This window comes from Notamacropus eugenii, chromosome 1 (assembly GCF_028372415.1).
Source record: "Notamacropus eugenii isolate mMacEug1 chromosome 1, mMacEug1.pri_v2, whole genome shotgun sequence".
Lineage (NCBI taxonomy): Eukaryota > Metazoa > Chordata > Mammalia > Diprotodontia > Macropodidae > Notamacropus > Notamacropus eugenii.
The window spans coordinates 674566682-674588616 of record NC_092872.1 but is presented as its reverse complement, the minus strand read 5'-3'; the positions used below and the strand labels follow the sequence as shown (position 1 = coordinate 674588616).

The window sequence follows — 21935 nt, the reverse complement described above, 5'->3', positions numbered from 1 at the left end:
ATAAAATCCTTAAAATTCTTTGTGCACACTAAAATTGGAATAGGCAACATGTTTAATACCTCTAAGATACAGTAACTGATGTTCATAGGCAATAAACTTAACATCTCACTACCCCAGGAAATATTCCAAGATTTTAAGTAACAGATGAGTTACTGATCTACATTAGGAGAGAGCTGTTAATATCAGGATACTGATAAGATCACAGGTCTGGACAAATACATACACACACATACATACATTCACTAATTCCTACTCATAAGGGGTCTTAAAGGAGATGCCAGTAGAGTGTAAACTCTGATAGGTTCTACCAAGGTTCTACCAAGCTACCAAGAGCTTCAAGTATAGTCCTAAAAACAAACTATTAAGTTTTTTGCAGACCAATATAGTGTATATAAAAAGGTTCAATATCAGTTGCCTGACCACCTGATAAACGAGTTTTTTGGCCATGGCAAATCACAAAACAAAGAAAATTACAAAATAGTCCTCAATCTTGTGAAGCCCCTATAGCTTTTGCAGAGGCAAAGCAGTGGAAAAGAAAACAGAAGGTACTAAGAATCACAGCTTTTTCTTTGTTTTCATTTTTATAAAAGTTTAATTTATATCTTTTGTCTTTTACATAACACTATTTCTTAATATAACACTCTCCCATTGAGTCCTCCCTTGTTACCAAATCGAAAACCAACATTTTTTAGAGAAAAACCCAAACAATGAAGTGACCATATCAGAAAACAAAGGTCCATACCAAGAGTCTGCATCCATAATCCCCCACTTCTGAGTGGAAGAAAATATGTTTCACCTCCTGGACCAAGGTAAGTCAAATGTAATTAATTTGATAGTATTTCTATCTTGCTCACATTTATACTGCTATGGTCACTTTGTATACTGGCTTTGCATCACTTTGTACATATCTTCTAATGTTTCTCTGAATTCCTACCATTTACTCTTTCTTACAGCATAATAACACATACTCCATTACATTCACATACTATCATTTCTGTGGCCATTTCTCAAACAATAAGCATCCACTGTGTTTCCAGTTGTTTTTTTTTTGCTACTAGTATTTTTATGAATACCGACAGACAGATAGGTAGACAGACAAGCAGCTAGACAGCTAGACAGACAGATAGACAAACAGACAGACAGAAAAGACAGAGATAGACAGACAGACAGATAGATATAGGACCTTTCTATCACTGATCTCTTGAGGGAATATAACCAGGATTGGTTCAAAGCATATGAAGCATTTAGGACATAAATGAAATGTTTTCAAGTTAGACCAACCCACAGCTCCACTGGAAGTATACCGTGTACCTTGTTGTTATTCAGTCATTTCAGTCATGTTGACTCTCTGTGGCCCCTTTTCAGGATTTTCTTTGCAGATACTGCCATTTCCTTCTCTCCTGGGGGAGGAGTTCCCAGATCTTCCTACTTCAGTTCTACCCTGACACATCCTCCCGAAGTGGAGGGAACATCGGGAAATGGACTGCTGGGCTCTAACATCCTAAGCTCTCTCTCTGGAGGCTACCTCCCATTTACAAGGTCTCGAACTTTCATGTAAATAGCTGCCTGTACATTATGTTACCCAACTGCAGGGTGAAGTATTCAGGGTCAGCAGTCATTTCTGGCCTTTCTTTTTATATTCCCCAGGTGTAGCGCAATGTCTGGCACAAAGTAAATGTTTAATAACTGTATGTCGACTGACTACCTGACTAGAGACTTTAAAGGAAAAGAAAGGACACTAGCAAGTTGCTGACACTAGCAACTAGTTTTTATCTAAACACCTGTAATGATGAGCAGAATCAAGCTTCCCTTCATTGCTCAGGATGACACCCATTTAAAAAGCAGTACAGTACCATTCCAAAACATACAAGTTCATACATCAAAACAGGTTTACATGTTTATGTATTATACTGAAACATTTCAGATTATTTGGCTCTTAGACCAAGACAGATTTTAATTCTGTATGACTGAGTGGTAATTTTAGCAGAGTGTGAGAATATTTAAGAATTTAGGGCAATAGCAAAAAGTTAAGTATTTTTTAAACTAAGCTGGTTTTTTGAAAGTGGTAGTGTTTAGCTGTATCCAACTCTTTGTGATCCCATGTGAGGTTTTCTTGGCAAAGACACTGGAATGGTTTGCCATTTCCTTCTCCAGATCATTTTACAGATGAGAAAACTGAGGCAAACTGGGTGAAGTGACTTGTCCAAAGTCACACAGCTAGTAAGTGTCTGAGGCTGAATTTGAAGAACAGTCTGCTGACTCCAGGCCTGGTACTCTAATTACTCTGCCACCAAGCTGCACTTCAAAAATATGACAGAGTACAATCACCACAAACTTAAGCATTATTATGTTAATTGTTTTTCCTTGCAACTATTCATTTATATGCTAAACATTTTTTTCTTAAAGATTCATCATCAGGAAAATCCCACTAACAGGGAGCTAATTAGGCTCAATATCTGAAATCTCCTTAAGGTCTGGGCCTGACTATTCCTTTACTGTATTTCTATCAGGCCTCAGAAAAATGCCTTGCACAAAGTAGGCATTTAATAAATGTCTGCTGAATAAAACTGTATTACATGAGAAGGGATGAAAGGTTCATCTTCTGTGATGTTTAAAATAAGACCCTCTCAAAATACTTTAAGGACAATGCAGTGACAAGCCACAAAATGGATAATACAATTAATAGGTCTTTCTCTCCTACAATCCAGAGTTTAATCCATGAGGTCAACATTTTTCAAAGTCTGGAAGCTTGGTTCTTACTTGATTATAAACAAATTATAGATACACCAAAACAAACAAACAAACAAACCACTAAATCATGAAAAACTTGCCAAAGATATGGATTCAAATTCCTCCAATATTGTTTTAATATCAGGTTGTGATTCATCAGATCAAAAAGTGACCAAAACACAACTCAGAGGTAATCAGAATAAAGGCTTTCTCCTCCTATTCCACATCAAATTCTTCAAACAACTACTCAATAACCTTTGTTGAAGGAAAACTGTGGACTTGAAGTAAAGATGAGGAAGACAGAACCAAATAACATGTTTATGGGAAAGGTATAAGAGCAACATAAACAATGTTAAGAGAAATAGACAATGCACAGAAAGGGAAAGAGACTGAAGAACAATCCATTAATGACTAAAGAACATAAAAGTTAATGGTGATAAAATTAAATTTACTAATATAGTAATCTTTTTGAATAAGAAAATGAAATCTGAAAACTCAAATTTCAAAATTGCTTAAGAAAAAGTCAAAGAACACTTGAACATCATATAAGCACATTTCTATACCACTATCTGAAAGATTATAGAGAATAGATAGAAATGAGAAACTTTAAAAAATTCTAAAATATGCAATGATGTGGTGACTGGCATCAGAACTGAAGGGAATCCTAGCTAGATGTTTTCTACTTCAACTCCCACAACATCCCTAATTTATTTAAAAATTGACACTGATTCATTGTTCCTTTTCTAGAAGGCAATTTCATTTTCAGACAGCTGCAATCATTTAGAAGTTCTTCCTTATGCTGTACTGAAATCTGCTTCCCTGTTAATTCTACTATTGGCAATGGTCCTGCCCTTTGGAATCACACAGTATAAAATCTGATTCCTTCTTCCATGTGATAGCACATGAAGACAGCATATTCCCCATAAGTCTTTTCTTCCCCAGGTAAAATACCACTAATTTTTAACAGTTTCTCACATGGCATGGTTTTCATCACCCTCACCATGCTAGTCATCTAGTTCTAGACATATTCCATAGTGCCAATGTGCCTGTCCACTTCCACTTAGCTGCAGTTTCCATGGCAAGTAATGCAGGCCCTGGTTGGAGCTGTCCAGCTACAGTGAAATTAGAGGAAGCTTAAGAGCAGGGTACACAAACGTACCCACCCACAGAAAACAGAATGTAGGGAACTCTGTGGAACTGATATCCTCATGATTCTAAGATGGAATGCAACAGTCTTATCCTAAATATCTCTTCATTTGGGCTTTTCATCTTTTTCTGGATCTTGATGATCCAGACAGAAAGCTCCTGCTTCTAAATCAAACAATACTTTTTGCCTCTGGCCTCATGGCTCAGTACCTGTCCACAATTCACTCAGACCATGACTCCTCCCTGAGTGGAAATCTCCAAGTTTCCATCTTCCCTATCCTTTAAGAGAAATGGTAGCCTGTGTTTGGAAACATTCAGCTTATCCTATGCAAATTTCTATTCCTGATCCCAGCTCAGAATGAAGCCTAATATACAAAGGGCAGATGTTCAGAAGCCTTTTCATTTACGCCCAGTTATAAAGAAATCATTTAGTCAGAAAATTATGATTTTTATTGTTTGACTGTTTTAATCTTATTCAGCGACAAGGGTAGTTTGTGTTTTTGTTATTATTTTTTATATGAGAAGCAGCTTTTAATCCAACCTTACGCATAGTTTTCTCTCTTTTACTTACAACATCAGTCATGCAAAGTGATAAGGTTGGATCTGACTTCACTCCTTTACATTTGGTCTATGAGGGTGACATTAATATGGAAGTAATTCCATAGTAAAATGACAAACCATTAGAAGTACAAGAAATTGCACAACAAAATTCAAGGAACGGAAAAGACTGGTGCATCATTTTAGCCTGTTACCATATCATGGCATCTATTTCTTAAACAAGCAGTAAAAAGCTTAGAAATTTGTTGATAGCATTATCTAGATAGGAGAAGACATAGAAGTGTTCTAATCTGCAGATTATCCAAAGTGAAAAATCGTTGATGATTCAAAGCAAATAGGGTATAGATCACCAGAATAATGACAAGAGAAGTAAAAGATTAATACTGCACAGCAAAAATATTCAGCTTTCAAAAATATGAAAACTATAATATCACATAAATGAAAAGCCCCAACATATATTATTTCAATTACCATTTAAATTCAGGTTGATATCCCAAGATGAAAAATATTAGAGTTCTTACTAATGCATTGTTGATGGAGCTGTGAACTCATTCAACCATTCTGGAGAGCAATTTGGAACTATGCCCAAAGGGCTATAAAAATATGCATACCCTTTGACCCAGCAATAGCACTTCTAGGTCTATATCCCAAAGAGATCACACAAATGGGAAAAGGACCCGCATGTACAAAAATATTTATAGCAGCTCTTTCCGTGGTGGCAAAAAATAGGAAATTGAGGGGATGGCCTTCATTGGGAAATGGCTGAATAAGTTGTAGTGTACGAATGTAATGGAATTCTATCACGCTTATAAGAAATGAAGACTGGGCAGACTTCAGAAAAATCTGGAAAGACTTATATGAACTGATGCTGAGTGAAGTGAGCAGAAACAAGAGAACACTGTACACAGAAAACAACCACATTGTACGATGACTAACTTTGATAGACTTAGCTCTTCTCAGCAATGCAAGGATCTAAGACAACTCCAAAAGACTCATGTTGGAAAATGCTATCCACATCCGGAGAAAAACTATGGAGTCTGAATGAAGATCAAAGCATACTATTTGCTCTTTTTGTTTGTTTTTCCTTTCTCATGGTTTCTCCTTTTCATTCTAATTCTTCTTTACAACATGACTAATGTGAAAATATGTTTAATAAGAATGTATATGTAGAGTATTTATCAGATTGCACACCATCTTGGGGAAGGGGGAAAGAAGGGAGATGGAGAAAATTTAAACTCAAAAACTTGTGGAAGTGAATGCTGAAAACTAAAATTAAATTAATTAATTTACAGAAAAAATATTAGTTCTTTCTGAAATATTTACAAATCATATTCATTTCTTTCTATACTGAGACCTATCGATGTACTAATTTCTTGTTAGGTGTATTACTCGCAAGTTAAAGAAAACAACATTAATCAAAACAACTGATAATATTTAAGATCTTGTGACATACCTTTTGATAAACTATTGAGCAGACTAGATCCTTTACAGCAGACAAGGACAGTTCCTGGGCCTCAATGGTAACATTCTCCCTCGTAAGACCAATTTGCAACAGAAATGATACTGCATGTACTGAGCCCCTAGAATTGGTAAGCGATGGTGTGCTGAAGCTTCCATTGGATAGTCGGGCAGAGAGTCCTGTCTTAGGACTTGAACATGGAGAAGGTGTTGCAAGCACAGCAGAGAGAGATGCAGGGGAGGGAGACTTCTGTGACGATGGAGGGGAGTTGTTTGCGGACATCTGCCTTTCTTTAAATCTTTTGAAATGACTATCAATTTATTTCAAATATTATATTGAAGCTCTTAAAAATTATAGCAGTTAAAAAAAATTCTTTCACTCTTTGACTTATTTAAAAGCTTTTTGCTTATTTTCTCTTTCAAGCCACACATGCCAATGATTACAAGTTTTTCAGCTAGGAGCTTTATTAGTAACTAGTCCTTTCCCCCTAAATATCAGCCCCTTTATCAAAAAAAAAAAGTATCTTTGGAAAAACAACCAAGTGATGGATAAGTATTTAACATAACTTGTCCTTATCACAGCAAAATCTAATTTCCTTATTTACCATACATCTTCATTTGCTTTCTTTTAAATCTGTTCTTGTCTCTTGTTCTTAGTTTCAGAAAATGCATATTGAATGTTTCCTTCCATAAATGTCCTTAGGTGCTTTTTTTAAAGAAAGGTAACAGCCTCTTAACACTATTATTACTAATGTTTTTTTTAAAAAATCAATGTTTAAGATTAATCTATTAAAAAACTATCCTTTAGTTCACAGACATGATTGGGAACTTTTAAATGATCTTCAAAAATATCCTCATTTTCATTTCTGCAAATACTCTCTGATGATATGTAGAGCTTTTTAAAAGGGTACATGCATATTATAGTTGATCACAGGGTTCATCCAGAAAAACTGAAGCATTTTGAAATGTAGTCTGCCTGGTAGGAGGAAAAAAGAAAAGAAATTTTACCATTTTAGACTCAAATTGACATAAAGTAAAAATGTAGGTTAAAAACATTTAATAGCTTGAGCACAATGACTTTTTTGCTTATAAATATGTTTATGATTAATCTAATTTTTTATTGGCTGAGTGCACCTGATGACTAATAGCTTTCCCCATAACTACCTAATTATCATTATAATTATTATAAAACTGTCCTCAAAGAAAGGGCCAGCCAGATAGAGGGCATTTCAAGAAAATCACAAAGGATCATCTAGCAATGTGCCCTAAAATCCAAGAAAAAAAAAAGCTTTTCATTCTATTAAAAAATACTTGAGTTAAAGAGAAACAAAACCAATATTATTGTGGGAGCATACTTTCCACTCATATGAAGGATATGGATAATGGTTCCTTAAGTTCTGAAAGTTTACACACAGACAAAAATATAATGATGATAGGGGTCTGAAATTTGCTAGAAATTCCATTCTGTTAAATTCTTAACCTGTCTTGAATATTATTTCATCTTAGAAAATCAGATAAGGAACAAGGCAACTGGTATCATGGAATTAATGCTAATCAACAGGGAGGAACTAGTTGCTTATATGGAAGTGACAGGAATCTTGAGAGAAAATGGCATCATCTTAGAGTTTGCAATAATGCTGCAACAGAGTACTGAGCATAGTTTATCATGTGTCCTCCACTTCGGGAAAGCAGATCGTAAAAAATTCATTAATAAACTGGGAAGAATATGAAGCAGAAATCTTAAAAGGAAACGTCTCATGAGTGATTTGAGATTTTTAAAAATTTTGTGACTATATAATTATAAATGCTCCCAATAAGAAAAACAAGGAATTACAGAATCATAGATCCAAAGCTAGGAAAAGGACTTCAGAATCATCTAAACCAACCTCCTCATTTGACATGTGAAGAAACCGAGGCACCCAGAAATCAAATGACTTGCCGAAGGTCAAACAGATAAGTGAATAATCTAAAGAAATTAGTAGCTACAGAGGGAACTCTTTGTTGAGGGAAAATTTTTAAAGGCCATATACAAAAGATACAAGTACAACTCATAAACATGGATGAATACAACTTGTAAGACAATAGTTTCATGGAAACCAATAACGAGATTGGCAAAAACACAAAGACAGTAAAAGAGGTTTGCGCAGTTTACAAAACATTTTCACTTGTAACATTTTACATATTTCACTTAACTCTCAGAAACATTCCATACAATAAGCGGGTAATTATCATTGAGATCTCTCTGTCCAACCCCTTTATAAATAAGGGTGTGGAGGCTCAGCAAAGTTAAGGGAATTCTCTAAGGTCCCAAAAGTAAAAGCTAAAACTAGAATACAGATCATCCAATTCCTAGGCTGGTGCTTTCTCTTCTCATTGTATGCTGCCTTTCAACAAGGAAGACAGGCCCAATGCTTAAGAAAGATGGCGCCATGTGCCCTAAGAAAAAGGCAAGTTGATTTCTGTGTTTTACTCCTCTGTCACCAGCATCAATCATCAATCATCCTCATCATCCTCATCTAATGCTACTTAATGATAGGCAGAAATCAAAACCGCTCATTTTTTTCTTTTGCTTCCATCTCCTCCATTAAAGAAAATGAAATACAAAATGGAAAGGTAGGCCAAAGTTATCCAATAACAAAACTCCATGATGGCCAGAGAACTAACAAAACAGCAATTTGATCTAAATTGGTCTCCAGATTCAGAAAATTTCACAGTCATAGGCTAAAGCGGGGCTGGAGAACCTCAGGCCACAGGTTCTCCACCCCTGGAAGGATTTTGCTGAGTGACGTTGGTAATTTTTTGTGTAGTCATTGAAAATGAGAGTACAAAAACAATAAACTAAGAAACTTGACAACAATATGCAGTAAAATTCTAGAATGTAGGATTATCAAACAATAACAGAGAGTATTTAGGACAAAATACAATAATCACTAGGAGACAACACAGATTCATGAAGGACTATTTAGAACAAAATAACTTAATTCCTATATTTCAAATAAAATTGCTAGATTGGCAGATCTTGATTTTCACAAAATATTTGGCAAAGTCATTACATTTTTTGTGGATAAAATGGAAAATTGTTAGATTTTACCAGTTAGATTTGCAATTAAATACAGACAATAAAATCATATTTATGAAATATGGAAATGATACAAAGCTGGGAGGAATAAATAACATGATAAAGATGTAATCAAGATTGGATATGGTCTTGACAGTCTAAAATATCAAGTCAAAAAACAAGATGAAATTTAATTGAAACATGAAGTACTCCTGCAGTTAGATTTTTCTTAATTAACTCCACAAATTTAAGATGGCAAGGAACCAATATAGTTCATGTAAGAAAGACTTGTAGATTTTAGTTGTTAAAGGTTAACGGTTGAGTCATTAAGGTTAATGTCCCAAAACTCTTAGTGCAGTTTTAAGCCTTTTAACATAAGCTATTTTGTGGGTGCCAAATGGGGTGGGATAGAGTTAAAACAATCTAAACCACAATAACAAAAACATAGTTTTCATATCCAAAAAAGAGACAAGTTTCGTTAAATTTTGTGTTGATTGGACACTATCTAGAATATTGTACTTCAGAATGCTACATAAGAGATCATTTTCAAAGTAGGAGGTCCAGAGAAGGGCCATCATAATGATGAAGACTCTAGAAACCATGTCGTATATGGAACAGGTGAAGAAGCTGGCAATGAGTTGCATGGGGGGACTAAGACAGGGAGGCACAAAAGCTATCTTTAAATATTTAAGAAGCTGTCATATGAATGAGGGTATAGGTTTATTTGTATTTCTGTAGGTGATACATATAAGCAGGATCAATGAGTGAAAGTCATGGGAAAGCAGATTTTATCTCAGTATAAAGACCACAGTAATAATTATTTATTTGAAAACTGGAATAAGCTGCCTTTTCAGAAAACAAGTCTCTACCACAGGTGTTCAAGCAAAGGTTGGATATACCAACTTCTCTATTAATTCTAAGATCTATCACTAAATTTAAAATGTAAATATTCCTAGATGAGAAAACACATTCAAACTGAAGTAGAAATGACCAACATAAAATACTTTCCCTAGACAGGAATAACAATACTGATGGATGTAAGTGGAAAAAAGGGATCAAAAAAAGGAAGGCAGAGCAACAGATAAATTTACCTATTTATCACAACTGGAACTGTCATCATCCCTATTTGTACACTTTAATAAACTCTAGATACTTTTCTAAGAGACAAAATGTTTCTGCCATGACTATGAAGAGGTTCTTTGAAATTCATGTAAATATGTATACATATATGCGTATATGTGTGTGTGTATGTATATGTAACTGGCAGCTAGAAAATGTACATTATGTGATGCTACTTCACTTTCCTTAGCAATAAATAACAAAACAGCTTTTTTTTTACTTTGACAAAGCACAGAATTAAAATATTCTTAAATATTAAGATTATATATATTATATAGCAAGGCAAAACAAAATATAATAGTGGGGTATAATAACATCACAAATAGTATCTATCATACTGTGGATACTATACTGTAAATGTTAAAAGAATAATGCTACTCATAAAGGTTATTTGATAGTTATATGATTTCACATACAAGTAAAAAATACGCAAATTCTCAAATTAAGTAATGGTGTATTTCTTATTTATTGGGCTCTTTTCATCAAATTTCATTTCTATTTTCCCATTAGTGCTTGACAGCTAAATAACAGTAAAATTTCACGAACATTTAATAAGATGACTAAATTCAGTACTAAAATATACATTATTTCTATATTAAGCTGCATCCAAACAATCAAGGCAATTTTTATAGAAAACATTTTAATTAGCTACTGTAATACATTTCAACAGGCACACACATAGAAGAAACTAAGTGAACTGTCACATTAGCTTCTACCCACTCAATCCATCTGTTTTCCCTCTCCTTGCTTTGTTTATGTGATAAACTTAATTGGAACTCTGATTTGCTGTTCCAAAGGCAGTTAATATGTAGAGGTCAAAATATTAGACTAGAATTCAGAAAACCTGAGGTCTATGTTAACTGTTCAGAATGCAATCATGTTCTCAAGCTATACAGACATATCATGGAACATCTACGTATGCCTTTATCCTTCAATTACAAAATGAAAAAAATACAACCTGTTCTCTATCAAACCAATTAGATCAATCAACTAGATAAAATCCACATATTTTTAACACCTAGAATGGAAAGCCCAAACCACTGATATTATCATCAAGTTGGCAAGTACTTCTATTTTATTTATTAAGAACTTCTCTGGCGTTGTTTCAAAGGTATCACAATCCTTTCAAATAATCTTTCACAGGATGCAAAGGAAAAATGAATGGCCTGTACTTGTTCAAAAACCCTTATAGAGGGAAAGCATACTTCCAATTTATTTATTTCAACTCTTCCTTTTCTTCCTCTGAATCTGTTACACAGTTGTAAAATATGTTAAAAGGAAGCTTGATATTTTAGCATAAAATTATTTGTACTGAAGAAAATGAGAAAAAACTTTTTTTATATTTAAAACATAAAGAATAGAGTAATCCTTACAATCCTTACGATTATCCTCACTAGAAACTAACTTGTTCATTTAAATTCAGTCTCATTTATGTTTGAGATGTGGATGAACCAAAGGTTCTTTTGTTTTTTGTTGACAGATGTGTACTGATTAGAATAAAACATGTCCTATTTCAATGGATATTGACCATGTGGTTATTTCCATTTTCCTCAGATTGTAAACTTTCATGGCAAATATCTAATATCAGTTCATAATCATTGTAGTGATTTAAAAGTGACCCAGGAAAAACCATTTTTGCCTGAATTTTTTTTTTTTCTTAACAAGACAAAAATCAATGTTCAGGATTTTTAAAAGGCACCAGTCACCAAGTCACTACTAGTGACAATGAATTTCTGCCTATTACCTATATACTTGATGTCCCCATCCTGCTGTATGTGGCCAAAGTCCTATGTTTTCCAGTGGAATGAGTATCTGTTAACTCTCAGGTAGAATAAAGAAAGTTAGAAGGCATGTATCCTGCCTCTCTATCTAGAAGCTAATTTAGCTAATGGACCATAAATAGGACAAGTTCAAGTCTAGAAGCTCTCAAGACAGGAATGATCCATGCTTGATACATCTATCACCATTCTGCACCAATACTTATTGAAAAATATGACTCATCAATATTCAAAGAAGCAATTTCTCAAATATTGCTTTAATAGCAATACTTCAAAAGGAGGAAACAGTTTTTTCCCCAAAGTAGTTCTTGCAAATGACAGTGAAATTAAATGCTACTATGTCCTAAATAAAATACCACATAAGCTTTATGATACAATTCTAAATAGATGTGTACATTAAGAAGATCAACTTGAATTAAGTAATTGGGGAGAATCTTAATATAATACAAATAGCTCTCCTATCTGAGCTATATATAACTTTTAATAGGGCACAAAAACTACCAGAACTGAAAGACATGGACTCCTGTTCTACAATACAATTCTGACATAATTTAACAATAAAAATGACCAAATTCTCAAATAGTTTCCCAACACGGCAAGTTCTCCATCAGTTAGTTTTCTTTAAAAATGGACAACTGAAAATGTTCCAAATAATTGTGGATTTCTGTCTTTTAAAATAAAGGCTAAATGTTTCTTTCCTAACCAACACAGAGAAATTGACTTAAATATACCTTCAATTCTTCATATAAGTAACTGCTATTAATTTTACATGGAAAATTCTTTCTATGATAACCAAATGTTTTACTTAGGTCAATGGTTCCATTAAATCTAATCCACTGAACAGGAACTAACTTCTATTTTAAAAAGATCACCTGATGAAACTGAAAGTTTATGGTTTTTATACATTCAAAAGGTTCACTGGCATTTTTTTAAATAAAGTTTTAAAAAGTAAGTGGAGAACATACTTGAATCTAAGCCATGCTGATGTGAAATGTAAAAAATACTTAAAATTACAAAGAATATCAGGGAAATTAATTTGTTACAGAGAGTGAGTACAAGGTCTTCTCATCAACCATGCCACTATTTATACACTATTTTTTATTTGACTGAAAATTGTGATTAATATTTACATTATAAATATTACTTTTGTTTTTGTTCAGTAATTTCTGACTCTTTATAACACTATTTGGGGTTTTCTTGGCAAAGATACTGAAGTGGTTTACCATTTCCTTCTCCAGCTCTTTTAACAGAAGAGGAAACTGAGGCAAACAAGGATTAAGTGATTTGCCCTGGGTCACACAGCTAATTAGTGTCTGAGGCCCCATCTGAATTCAGGTCTTCCTGACTCCAGGCTGGGGGCTCTATCCACTCTGTCACCTAGCTACCCAGATATTACTTTAACCAAAATTAATTTATCAAGAATCTTTTACATGAATTCCCAATGACTGATTTCAGCCCAGACTTTATTGAAAACTCCACCAAAATAATGCTATCAAGAAACCTTTAAAAAGTAAAATTGGAGTAAACCCCTATAAAACGTCCACTTTAATGAAGCCTCTAAAAGACAAAGCTTTGACTCTCCCCATCTTCTGCCACAGGATTTTTTTAAAATAAACACAATATAAGCAAAACTGTTAGCTCTGAATGTTTAGGTATCAGCAACGATCATGTGCTAAATTACATGAAAAGAAAATGCAGTTTTAACAATAATAATAATGACAGTCAATACATCAAGGAATAACTGCTATATTAAGCAGAGAATAAAAGCAGTTTTAACAGCCCTTCCATCATGTAATGGCTCAGAGAGTTGCCGCTAAGTTCAGAAGTTGTGTGATTTGACTTCTCCAACATTACTCTGCTACTAACCATCACAAGCAAGGCTATGAAGTGAGGTCTTACTGACCCCAAGTACGGTATTCCATCCAATACCCCTTTATAATATCAGTTATGGTTTTTTCTACAAAATTCTATCAAACTTTTAAAAACTAAGTTTTTGGTATCTGCATAACTTCTCCTCCTCTACTACCTAACCTAAACCCATAGAGTCAGTGGTTCAATGTGTAATTTATCCTACAGAATCAAAGATGACACTGATAAGTCTCATTTCCTGTGTGTATGGGTGTGGCTGACTACAGAGTTAAATACATGTCATACCATCTATCACCAGAAAGGTCTGCAGGTCACATTAAGTCAGTAAATTTGATTTATATCAGGAGCTGCTGAATGCAAGGCCTAAGTCTGGGTATTTCAGTAAGGAGGCCCAGAGACACTCAAACAGTTATTATGCAGTTACTTATGTGTAATATGAAATAAACAGGGGCACAGTGAGGCACTCTAATCTTTGAGAGCTGCCCTACACACAGCAGCTCAAAACAACATGGATCAAGGCAGCAATCTGCAAAAAAAACAAAAAACAAACATCTAAACAATCAGGAAATGGGGTAGGGGGTGGGGGCAAGAGTAACAGACACCTATGATTTTCAAAACACACACTGTCTGACAGAAAAGTCACGGAGCCAGATGCAGGAGGAGACACACACATTTTGGACATGGCCAATGTGGGAATCTGTATTGCCGGACTGCACATACGGTACAAAGGTTATCTCCTCTTCTTTTCCTTTCTCTCCCTCCCTTCTCTCTCTCTCCTCTATTTGTCTGTCTCTCTCCTTCTGTCTCTCTCTCCTCCTCCTCTCTGTCTCTCCCTCTCTCTCCCTCCCTTCTCTTTCTCCGCCCCATATATTGTCTCTCTCTCTCCTCCTTCTCTCTCCCTCCCTTCTCTCTCTCCCCCTCCCTTTCTCCCCCTTCTCTCCCTTTCTCCCCACCTCTCCCCTTCTTCCCCCCCCATATATTCTCTCAGTCTCTGTCTCTCTCTCTCCTCCGTCTCTCTCTCCCTCCCTTTCTCCCCCCTCTCTCCCCTTCTTCCCCCCCCCATATATTCTCTCAGTCTCTGTCTCTCTCTCTCCTCCTTCTCTCTGTCTCTCCCTCTCTCTCCCTCCCTACTCTCTCTCCCCCTCCCTCTCTCCCCCCCATATATTGTCTCTCTCTCTCCTCCGTCTCTCTCTCCCTCCCTTTCTCCCCACCTCTCTCCCTTTCTCCCCCCTCTCTCCCCTTCTTCCCCCCCCCATATATTCTCTCAGTCTCTCTCTCCCTCCCTCTCTCTTCCCCTCCCTTTCTCCCCACCTCTCTCCCCTTCTTCCCCCCCCATATATTCTGTCTGTCTCTCCCTCTCTCTCCCTCCCTTCTCTCTCTCTCCTCTATTTCTCTCTCTCTCCTTCCGTCTCTCTCTCCCTCCCTCTCTCTCTCCCCCTCCCTTTCTCCCCACCTCTCTCCCCTTCTTCCCCCCCCATATATTCTGTCTCTCTCTCCCTCCTTCTCTCTCTCCCCCTCCCTTTCTCCCCACCTCTCTCCCCTTCTTCCCCCCCCATATATTCTGTCTCTCTCTCCCTCCCTCTCTCTCTCCCCCTCCCTTTCTCCCCCCTCTCTCCCCTTCTTCCCCCCCCCATATATTCTCTCGGTCTCTGTCTCTCTCCCTCTCTCGGCGAGTCTCTCCCTAGCCAACAGGAGGGAGAGAAAAGATACATTTGTTCCCTAACAACTGTTAGTTGAGAAAAGCTGCACTCGAAGGCGCCTCCGAGCCGGGCTCCAGTCCGGTAACTTTCCCAGCGTCGGCACCGCGGGCAGCGCGGGCCGGCACTGCGTACAGCACGCAGCAGACCCCCCCTCCCCCGCTCCGCGGGCACCCCGAGGAGCGACCCCGGCGGAGCCCTGCTCAGCCCCGGAGCCCCGCCGGCCGGGGCGGCGCAGACCGAGTCCAAGTGCGAGGCTGCCGGGCCCGCGCGGGAGCCACGCGCCGGGACCGCACCAGCCACAAACAAGGCGAGACAGAAAAGTTCCGCGGCCCGCCCCGGCCCCCGGCCCGCGCTCCCAGGCTGGGGTCCCGCGCGCCGCCCGCCCGTCCCCGGGCCGGGAGAACAAAGCGGCGGCCCCGCGCTAGCGGCCGCCCCAACTTTTTTCCGTGCCCGGGGCCGCGCTCCCGGCGCCGACGGCGGCTACTCACTTGGCCGAGGCGGGCTGGGTCCGAGCGCGCGGAGCTCCGCCGCCACCGCCGCCACAGTGCTGGCCCCGAGCAGCCCGTGCCGCCTCACGCTCATCGCCTCATCCCGCCCGCCGCGAGCGCCCCTTCCTCTCCTCCCCTCCTCCCCGGCTCCCTCCCCGTCCGGTCCTACCGCCCGAGGGCGGGGGCGGGGGGGGGCGCGAGGGGATGCGCGGGGGCGGGGGGAACCCGGGCGCGGGGTCTGCTGGGAATTGTAGTTCTTCCCTCCGAGCCCCCCTTCGGAGGGGCGGGGAGGGGGCCGCCCCCCCACTGGGAGAGCCGCTTATCGGTTCGCTCGGAGCCCTGGGTGGGCAGAGGGGAGGCTCCTAAGGCTGCTCCGATGGAAGAGGGAAGTGGGGGGAGGGGAGAAGGGGAGGCGGAGGGAGGGGGGAGTCGCGGGGCCCTTTCTGTAGGTGGAACCGACTGGTATCCCCGAGCGCCCGCCTGCTTGGTTACGGGTTTCAGTGCCACGCTCCGCTTCCCTAGCTGCGGTCAGGGGTGGTGGTGGGTGGGACAAGGTGACGGCCTTGGAATTGGGGGCTGCGGGATGAGCCCGAACCCAGAAAACTCTCCGAGAGCACCTCCCCAGGGTGGGCCATGCCATCCCTCCTCCATGGCACGAGCACACTTTGTATGGCAGCCCAGCGTGCCAAGAGGCGGTGGCACAGCAAGCTGAGCAGCTTGGACCGGGCGCCCGGTGAGCCCTCTCATCTATTAGCTTACTTGGCAGGTAGGGCACCTCCAAAGAAAGGTGTGGGTAAGGCTCTTCTAAATAGTACCTACTTTTAAAACATCACCACTGTCCTGCATGCAACTGGTGTCCTGGGAGACGGCCGGCTCTGTCTCTGGAAGTGGTATATTTTCCACTTACAGTTTAAAAATATCAGATACTTATTTGGTATGCACATAAGCTATAAGAAAACGATCCGATTGTCTTCAGTCTATAATCCATCCCTCCCAGAAGATGCTCTTGAGATGCTGGAAAAACCCTCCTAGAATGTCCTCTGGTACAAAACGAAAGGAGGTAGCTGCGGGGGGGAAAGGAGGGGACATAGAGAAAGGAGAAGAAACAAGTTAACTTGTCCATACACACACCCTTTTTTACCCAGGCATCCTAGATGACTCTCATCTTGGAGAATGAGGCATTTTAAACTGTTTAGCTCATTATTCAAGAGAAGTAAAAACAAGTGAGTAAAAACAAATAATTCTGACTGAATCTTAATCCCTTCACTGAAGAGACATATAAAAGTTTCTCTTACCCAAGTTTGTGTTTCTGTCTTGCAGTTGCCTAACACAGCTCTGAGCCCAGCCCCAAATGGCATCTCTCAACAAGATTCCCAGGACCTCATTGGAACAGTCTGCAGCCAGTCAGAAAAGACCAACTGACTTCCAGTTTCTCTTGTGATCTTTAAAGGGACAGAAGTAACTTTTCCATGAAATTACTTCTCTGGAAGATGGACTGGCCAAGATGATGCACTGCATAGACCTCCATGTGTGAGGAGGCTTTCCCTCTTTTCAGACACCTCTTTTGGGCAAGGATCTCAAGTTTAAGTACCAACAGTTAAGTTAATGTTTATAGATTCCCTCCCTAACTCCTTTTCTTCATCCAGTCTTCTCTGTTCAATTGAAAATGAACACTTTAATAATTAATTTTTAAGCAAAGGTTTTTTTATGCCCTATGAAATTCAGTTTCTTCAGGACTATCCATTTTAATACTAGATGACATTCACTCAAGGAAGAGAAAATTCATCGTAAAAACACCTATCGGCATAAGAGTCATTGATATTAGAGGGAAACAGGTGATTTTCTCAATATCTTCTAGTGAACGGCGAATTTTTTTAATGTTATCTTTCCTCATTGTACTAATGCAAATCCAGCTTACCAGCTTCCTCTTCTGTTGTTGCAGTCCTATCACTTCTGTGCCTACTCACACATTCTTAACACCACCTACTCACCACTGCTCGCCTACTAGGGTTCCCAAATGACACACGCAGTGGGTTACTGAATGACACAACACCTAATAACCATATTCATGTGTTACATAATAGGCCCATATACATGCAGAAGAACATTGGCTAATTTATTGCTGGTGAGAGAGCAAGAGCTATAAAATTGTTAATGTAGACTGTCTAATGACTTAACCTACTAAGATTTAGAAACATGTCCAGAAAACTTCAAATAGGATCTGCACATTTCTGAAAAACTGGCATTGCCATGTGCTCTCATCCATTACCTGAGATAGAGTAAGACTATTCAGAAATCATCTGGGTGCTCACACAGTGGGTGTGGGAGACACAACTGATGGTTATAGAAAGGATTATTGGGAAAGGAGGGTACCCCTTGCCAGATGAGGCAGTACTGGTCAACAAATTGCCAGCATCTTTATCCTCATTATATTTCTGAAATCCCTTTTCTCGTTGCCATAACCCAGTCCAGACTCTCCTTACCTCACATCTACTACAACAGCTTTCTAGCTGATTTCCTAGACTCATCTTTTCCAATTCATCCAGCAAACATCTGCCAGACTAATCTTCTTCAAATAACTATTTTATCAAATCATTTCCCAATTAATGAATACATAACTGCCCTCTGTTGCCTAGCATACTAAATCCAAACTCAAGGACCATTTGTAACCTAGTTCCATCCTTTGTTCCTTCTCCTTCAAATCCCCTTCTCCCATGTCTTCCCATTCAAAAAATAGATTTTCTTCAAGGACCACCTCAAGTTCCACCCTCTTCAAGAAGTCTTCCCCAACTATCCCAGTCTCTACAATTCTCCTTTCTCTCAGTTCAGTAGGTTATATTTTAACTTATACTTCTCTTAAATATCCATATATATCAACAGATCTTGTTTATGCTACTTTTTGTGTATAAACCAATGTTGGTAATATCCTGTAGCACAATTTAGTAAGTAATTGAAAACAGTTTGGGACCTGAATTATTGTCCTTGTTTCCTGTGTATTCATCTCTTTTGCCCAACAAGATAGTTTGAGAGCTAAGACCATATATATATTGTTTAATTTCTTTGGTTTTCCTCACAATGGCTTAGCCTAGTGTTGTAAGCACATCACATATAAATACTTACATAATGTTTTGTTTTTTAAAGCCCAGTATAATAGAAAGATTATTGGATGTGGAATTAAAAAAACCTGAGTGCAAATTTCAACTCTTACTGTGACAAATCAGAACTTAACCTCCCTGGGCCTCAGCTTATATCTGAATAGTGTAGTTTAAGGGCACAGAGAATAACTTTTTTTTTTAAAGAAAAGGAAATAAATCATTCTTACTTGCTATTTTAGCTGCAGACCTCAGAAGGTCCTTTGGGAAGGTAAAGGAGATAATCCAAAATTAAATTAAGTTTGTATGGGTTATTGTGGAATCTTTTTTTTAATCCTGTCCTTTTTTATGGTTACTTTAAATAGTTTTTAATCTAAAGTCATCTTGTTAAATATTCTAGACCCAAATTAGGATTTAATATGAAGACATTCAACTAGAAAAAACAAAAAGGGAACCACAGAACTGAATAGAAGACTAAATTTAAAATTTAATAAAATTATTAATCATAGCTGAATTTTAATAAGTCACTAGAAATACAGCATACCTGACCAGTGAACCATGTTTAAGGAAGATACTGGGTTGAAGGTCTACCTGCTCACATTCAGGATGTCTTCATCTTCACTGCTGGCCTGTGGAAGCAGAGGGGCAAAATTGCCGGTTGCTCCTTCAAAAGCCAGTGTCAGGAAGAGTGACAAAGGGCTTAGTCCAAGAGGTCCTAGGCCCAAGGCCTTTAAGTCTTCAAGAGGAAGTGATTACAGACTTTCTCGAGAGGGCCCTCGGGTGACCAGAAGGTGTCACTGCAACATCATCTACGTTAGCATCTTGATTGATGTGTTGCCCTAGACTGGAAAGAGTGAACCAGTTATTTGTTCTTATAGCCAGTTTGTGGCTCTGCAATTTTAAACTAAGTTTTGATTCCTGGTCATTTTTACTCTAAATTCCTGCGATTTGCCATTTCTCTGGCAAGAATGATGACTTCATGTCCTTGGGCTTTTTAAAATTTTTTCTTGAATTTCCGTAAATAATGGTCCTGGTCTTAGGTGAAGGGTCTTTTGTGGTATCTTTAAATTAGTCTAATCTGACATTCTTCCTCAAGTCCTAATAAAATATCTGCAGTCATCCCTATTGATAGCTTACCCTATCTCTTGGCAATATTTTTCTATCCATCAATACAACAAAAAATATTTATCAAATGCTGGGTGCCCATTAGCCTCTCTCCCCCAATCCTAGAAATTTTTACCAATTTTTATCTGTGCTCATTACAGGTTATCTTTAGCTATTCTTTTCTCTAGAAGCTTATGCATTCTGGCCTTTTCTGATAGGACTCATCACTCACTGAATTTCCCTCCCTATAATTGCTGTGTTTCTTCCAACAGCTATAATTAAGAGTATGGCTACAAATTCCACTCTTCAACTTTGCTTCTAGGCATCCATTTCTGGTCTTAGTCCCTCCTGATCCAATCCCCTCTTTCCTTTTTCCTACCTCAGTATCTATATAATGAAGACACAAAGTATCCAAGGTCCCACTGTTCTAATTACTGAAACACTTTACAGTAATTTTGCCCATCAAAATAAATAAATTTACATTTTCATCTGAATCAAATGTTAATTACAAATGTCTATTTTTTTTTATTTTAATTGTTATAGTAGAAGAGATTTCTTTTTGGAGGGCTACACATATGTATAAGGTACTATGTGCTAGGTATCTGATTCATCTATTTTAACTTCCTCCAAATATCTAAACTCAAACTTGTCTTTTATTGTAATAGGCATGTGACATGCTAAACATTAATTTTAATATTACCAGGTTTGAACAGCAACAGACGGGTATTAGTATTTTCACAATCATCTGCTGGACAATTAAGCTTCTTTGTAAGGAAGTTCAGCTGCATATTGTCTTGTAGGATTGGTGCAATCACAATGGCTTTTTCATAAATTGAAATTGCAGATGGATTAGTTCATTTAATTTGTAACAGTTGACAAAGTCTGAGCATCAATAGCTAACAGCAGTGGTGAAAGAATTTGTATGAATATATTCTGTTCTTTCCTAGCATCACCAAAACACCCAAAATACCACATTGATGTTTTCAGATTTATAAATAAAAAGACATAAATTCAGCCTACACATAAGCCTCTGTGTGTGTGCATGTGTAATGCAAAGTTTAGGTTATATTATTAGCTATAGCTTTCAAATGAATATACTCTTTTTATTTTAAATAAATTTAGTTTTACATGCCCTTATAATCTGGCCTTTCCACTGCTCCACCCCTTTGAACAACAAAAAATACTACTAATAATAAAAACTTCATTATAAACATGCATAGTCCAGCAAAACAAATTCCCTCATTGGTCATGTCCAAAAATAAGTGTCTCTTTCCATTTTAAGTGAATTGTCTCTGACAGGCTGCAAGTGTCAATTTCACCTTCGTTCTCCTGGACTTGGGTTCATCACTGCATTGATTTCAGTTCTAATGTCTTTCAAAATTGTTTTTCTCTATAACGTCATCTTATAAATTTCTCCTAATTCTGCTCACTTCCTTCTGCATCCATTCATAGAAGTCTTCCCAATTTCTTCTGAAACTGTCCATTTCATTATTTCTTAAGGCACAACAATAACACATTACTAACCATTCCCCAGTTGGAGGACACCACTTTAGTTTATAATGTTTGGCTGCTACAGAAAGCAGTGCTATAAATACATATATTGTATGTATATATACACATACATGCTACACATACATGCACGCACACACACACACACACAAAATTATGAACCTAAGTCCTTTTCTTTTTCTTTGATCTCTTTGGGATATAAGCCAAATAGTGGTATAGCTGGATCAAATGGTGTAACCTGTTTAGTAACCTTTTGGGCATTGTTCCAAATTGCTTTTCAGAATGGCTATGCCAATTCCCAGCTCTCCCAGCTCTATGACAATGCA

General features: G+C 38.0%; 1 protein-coding gene across 2 annotated transcripts in view; it reads right to left on the bottom strand.

Annotated features, from left to right (window-relative positions):
- The window catches only part of PRKD3 (protein kinase D3), a 91665-nt gene extending 74392 nt beyond the window's left edge, over window positions 1-17273 (bottom strand). Inside the window, exons 1-2 of one of the 2 annotated variants that reach the window (XM_072635862.1) lie at window positions 17200-17273; window positions 5888-6868 (exon numbers count right to left, since the gene is read on the bottom strand). In XM_072635862.1, coding sequence (XP_072491963.1) covers window positions 5888-6175 — 288 coding nt within the window. In that variant the 5' untranslated portion in view covers window positions 6176-6868; window positions 17200-17273. Of the gene's footprint in view, window positions 1-5887; window positions 6869-15904; window positions 16113-17199 lie in introns of those variants that run through there. The other variant, XM_072635861.1, reaches the window with a different exon arrangement.
- Window positions 17274-21935: the final 4662 nt, after the last annotated feature.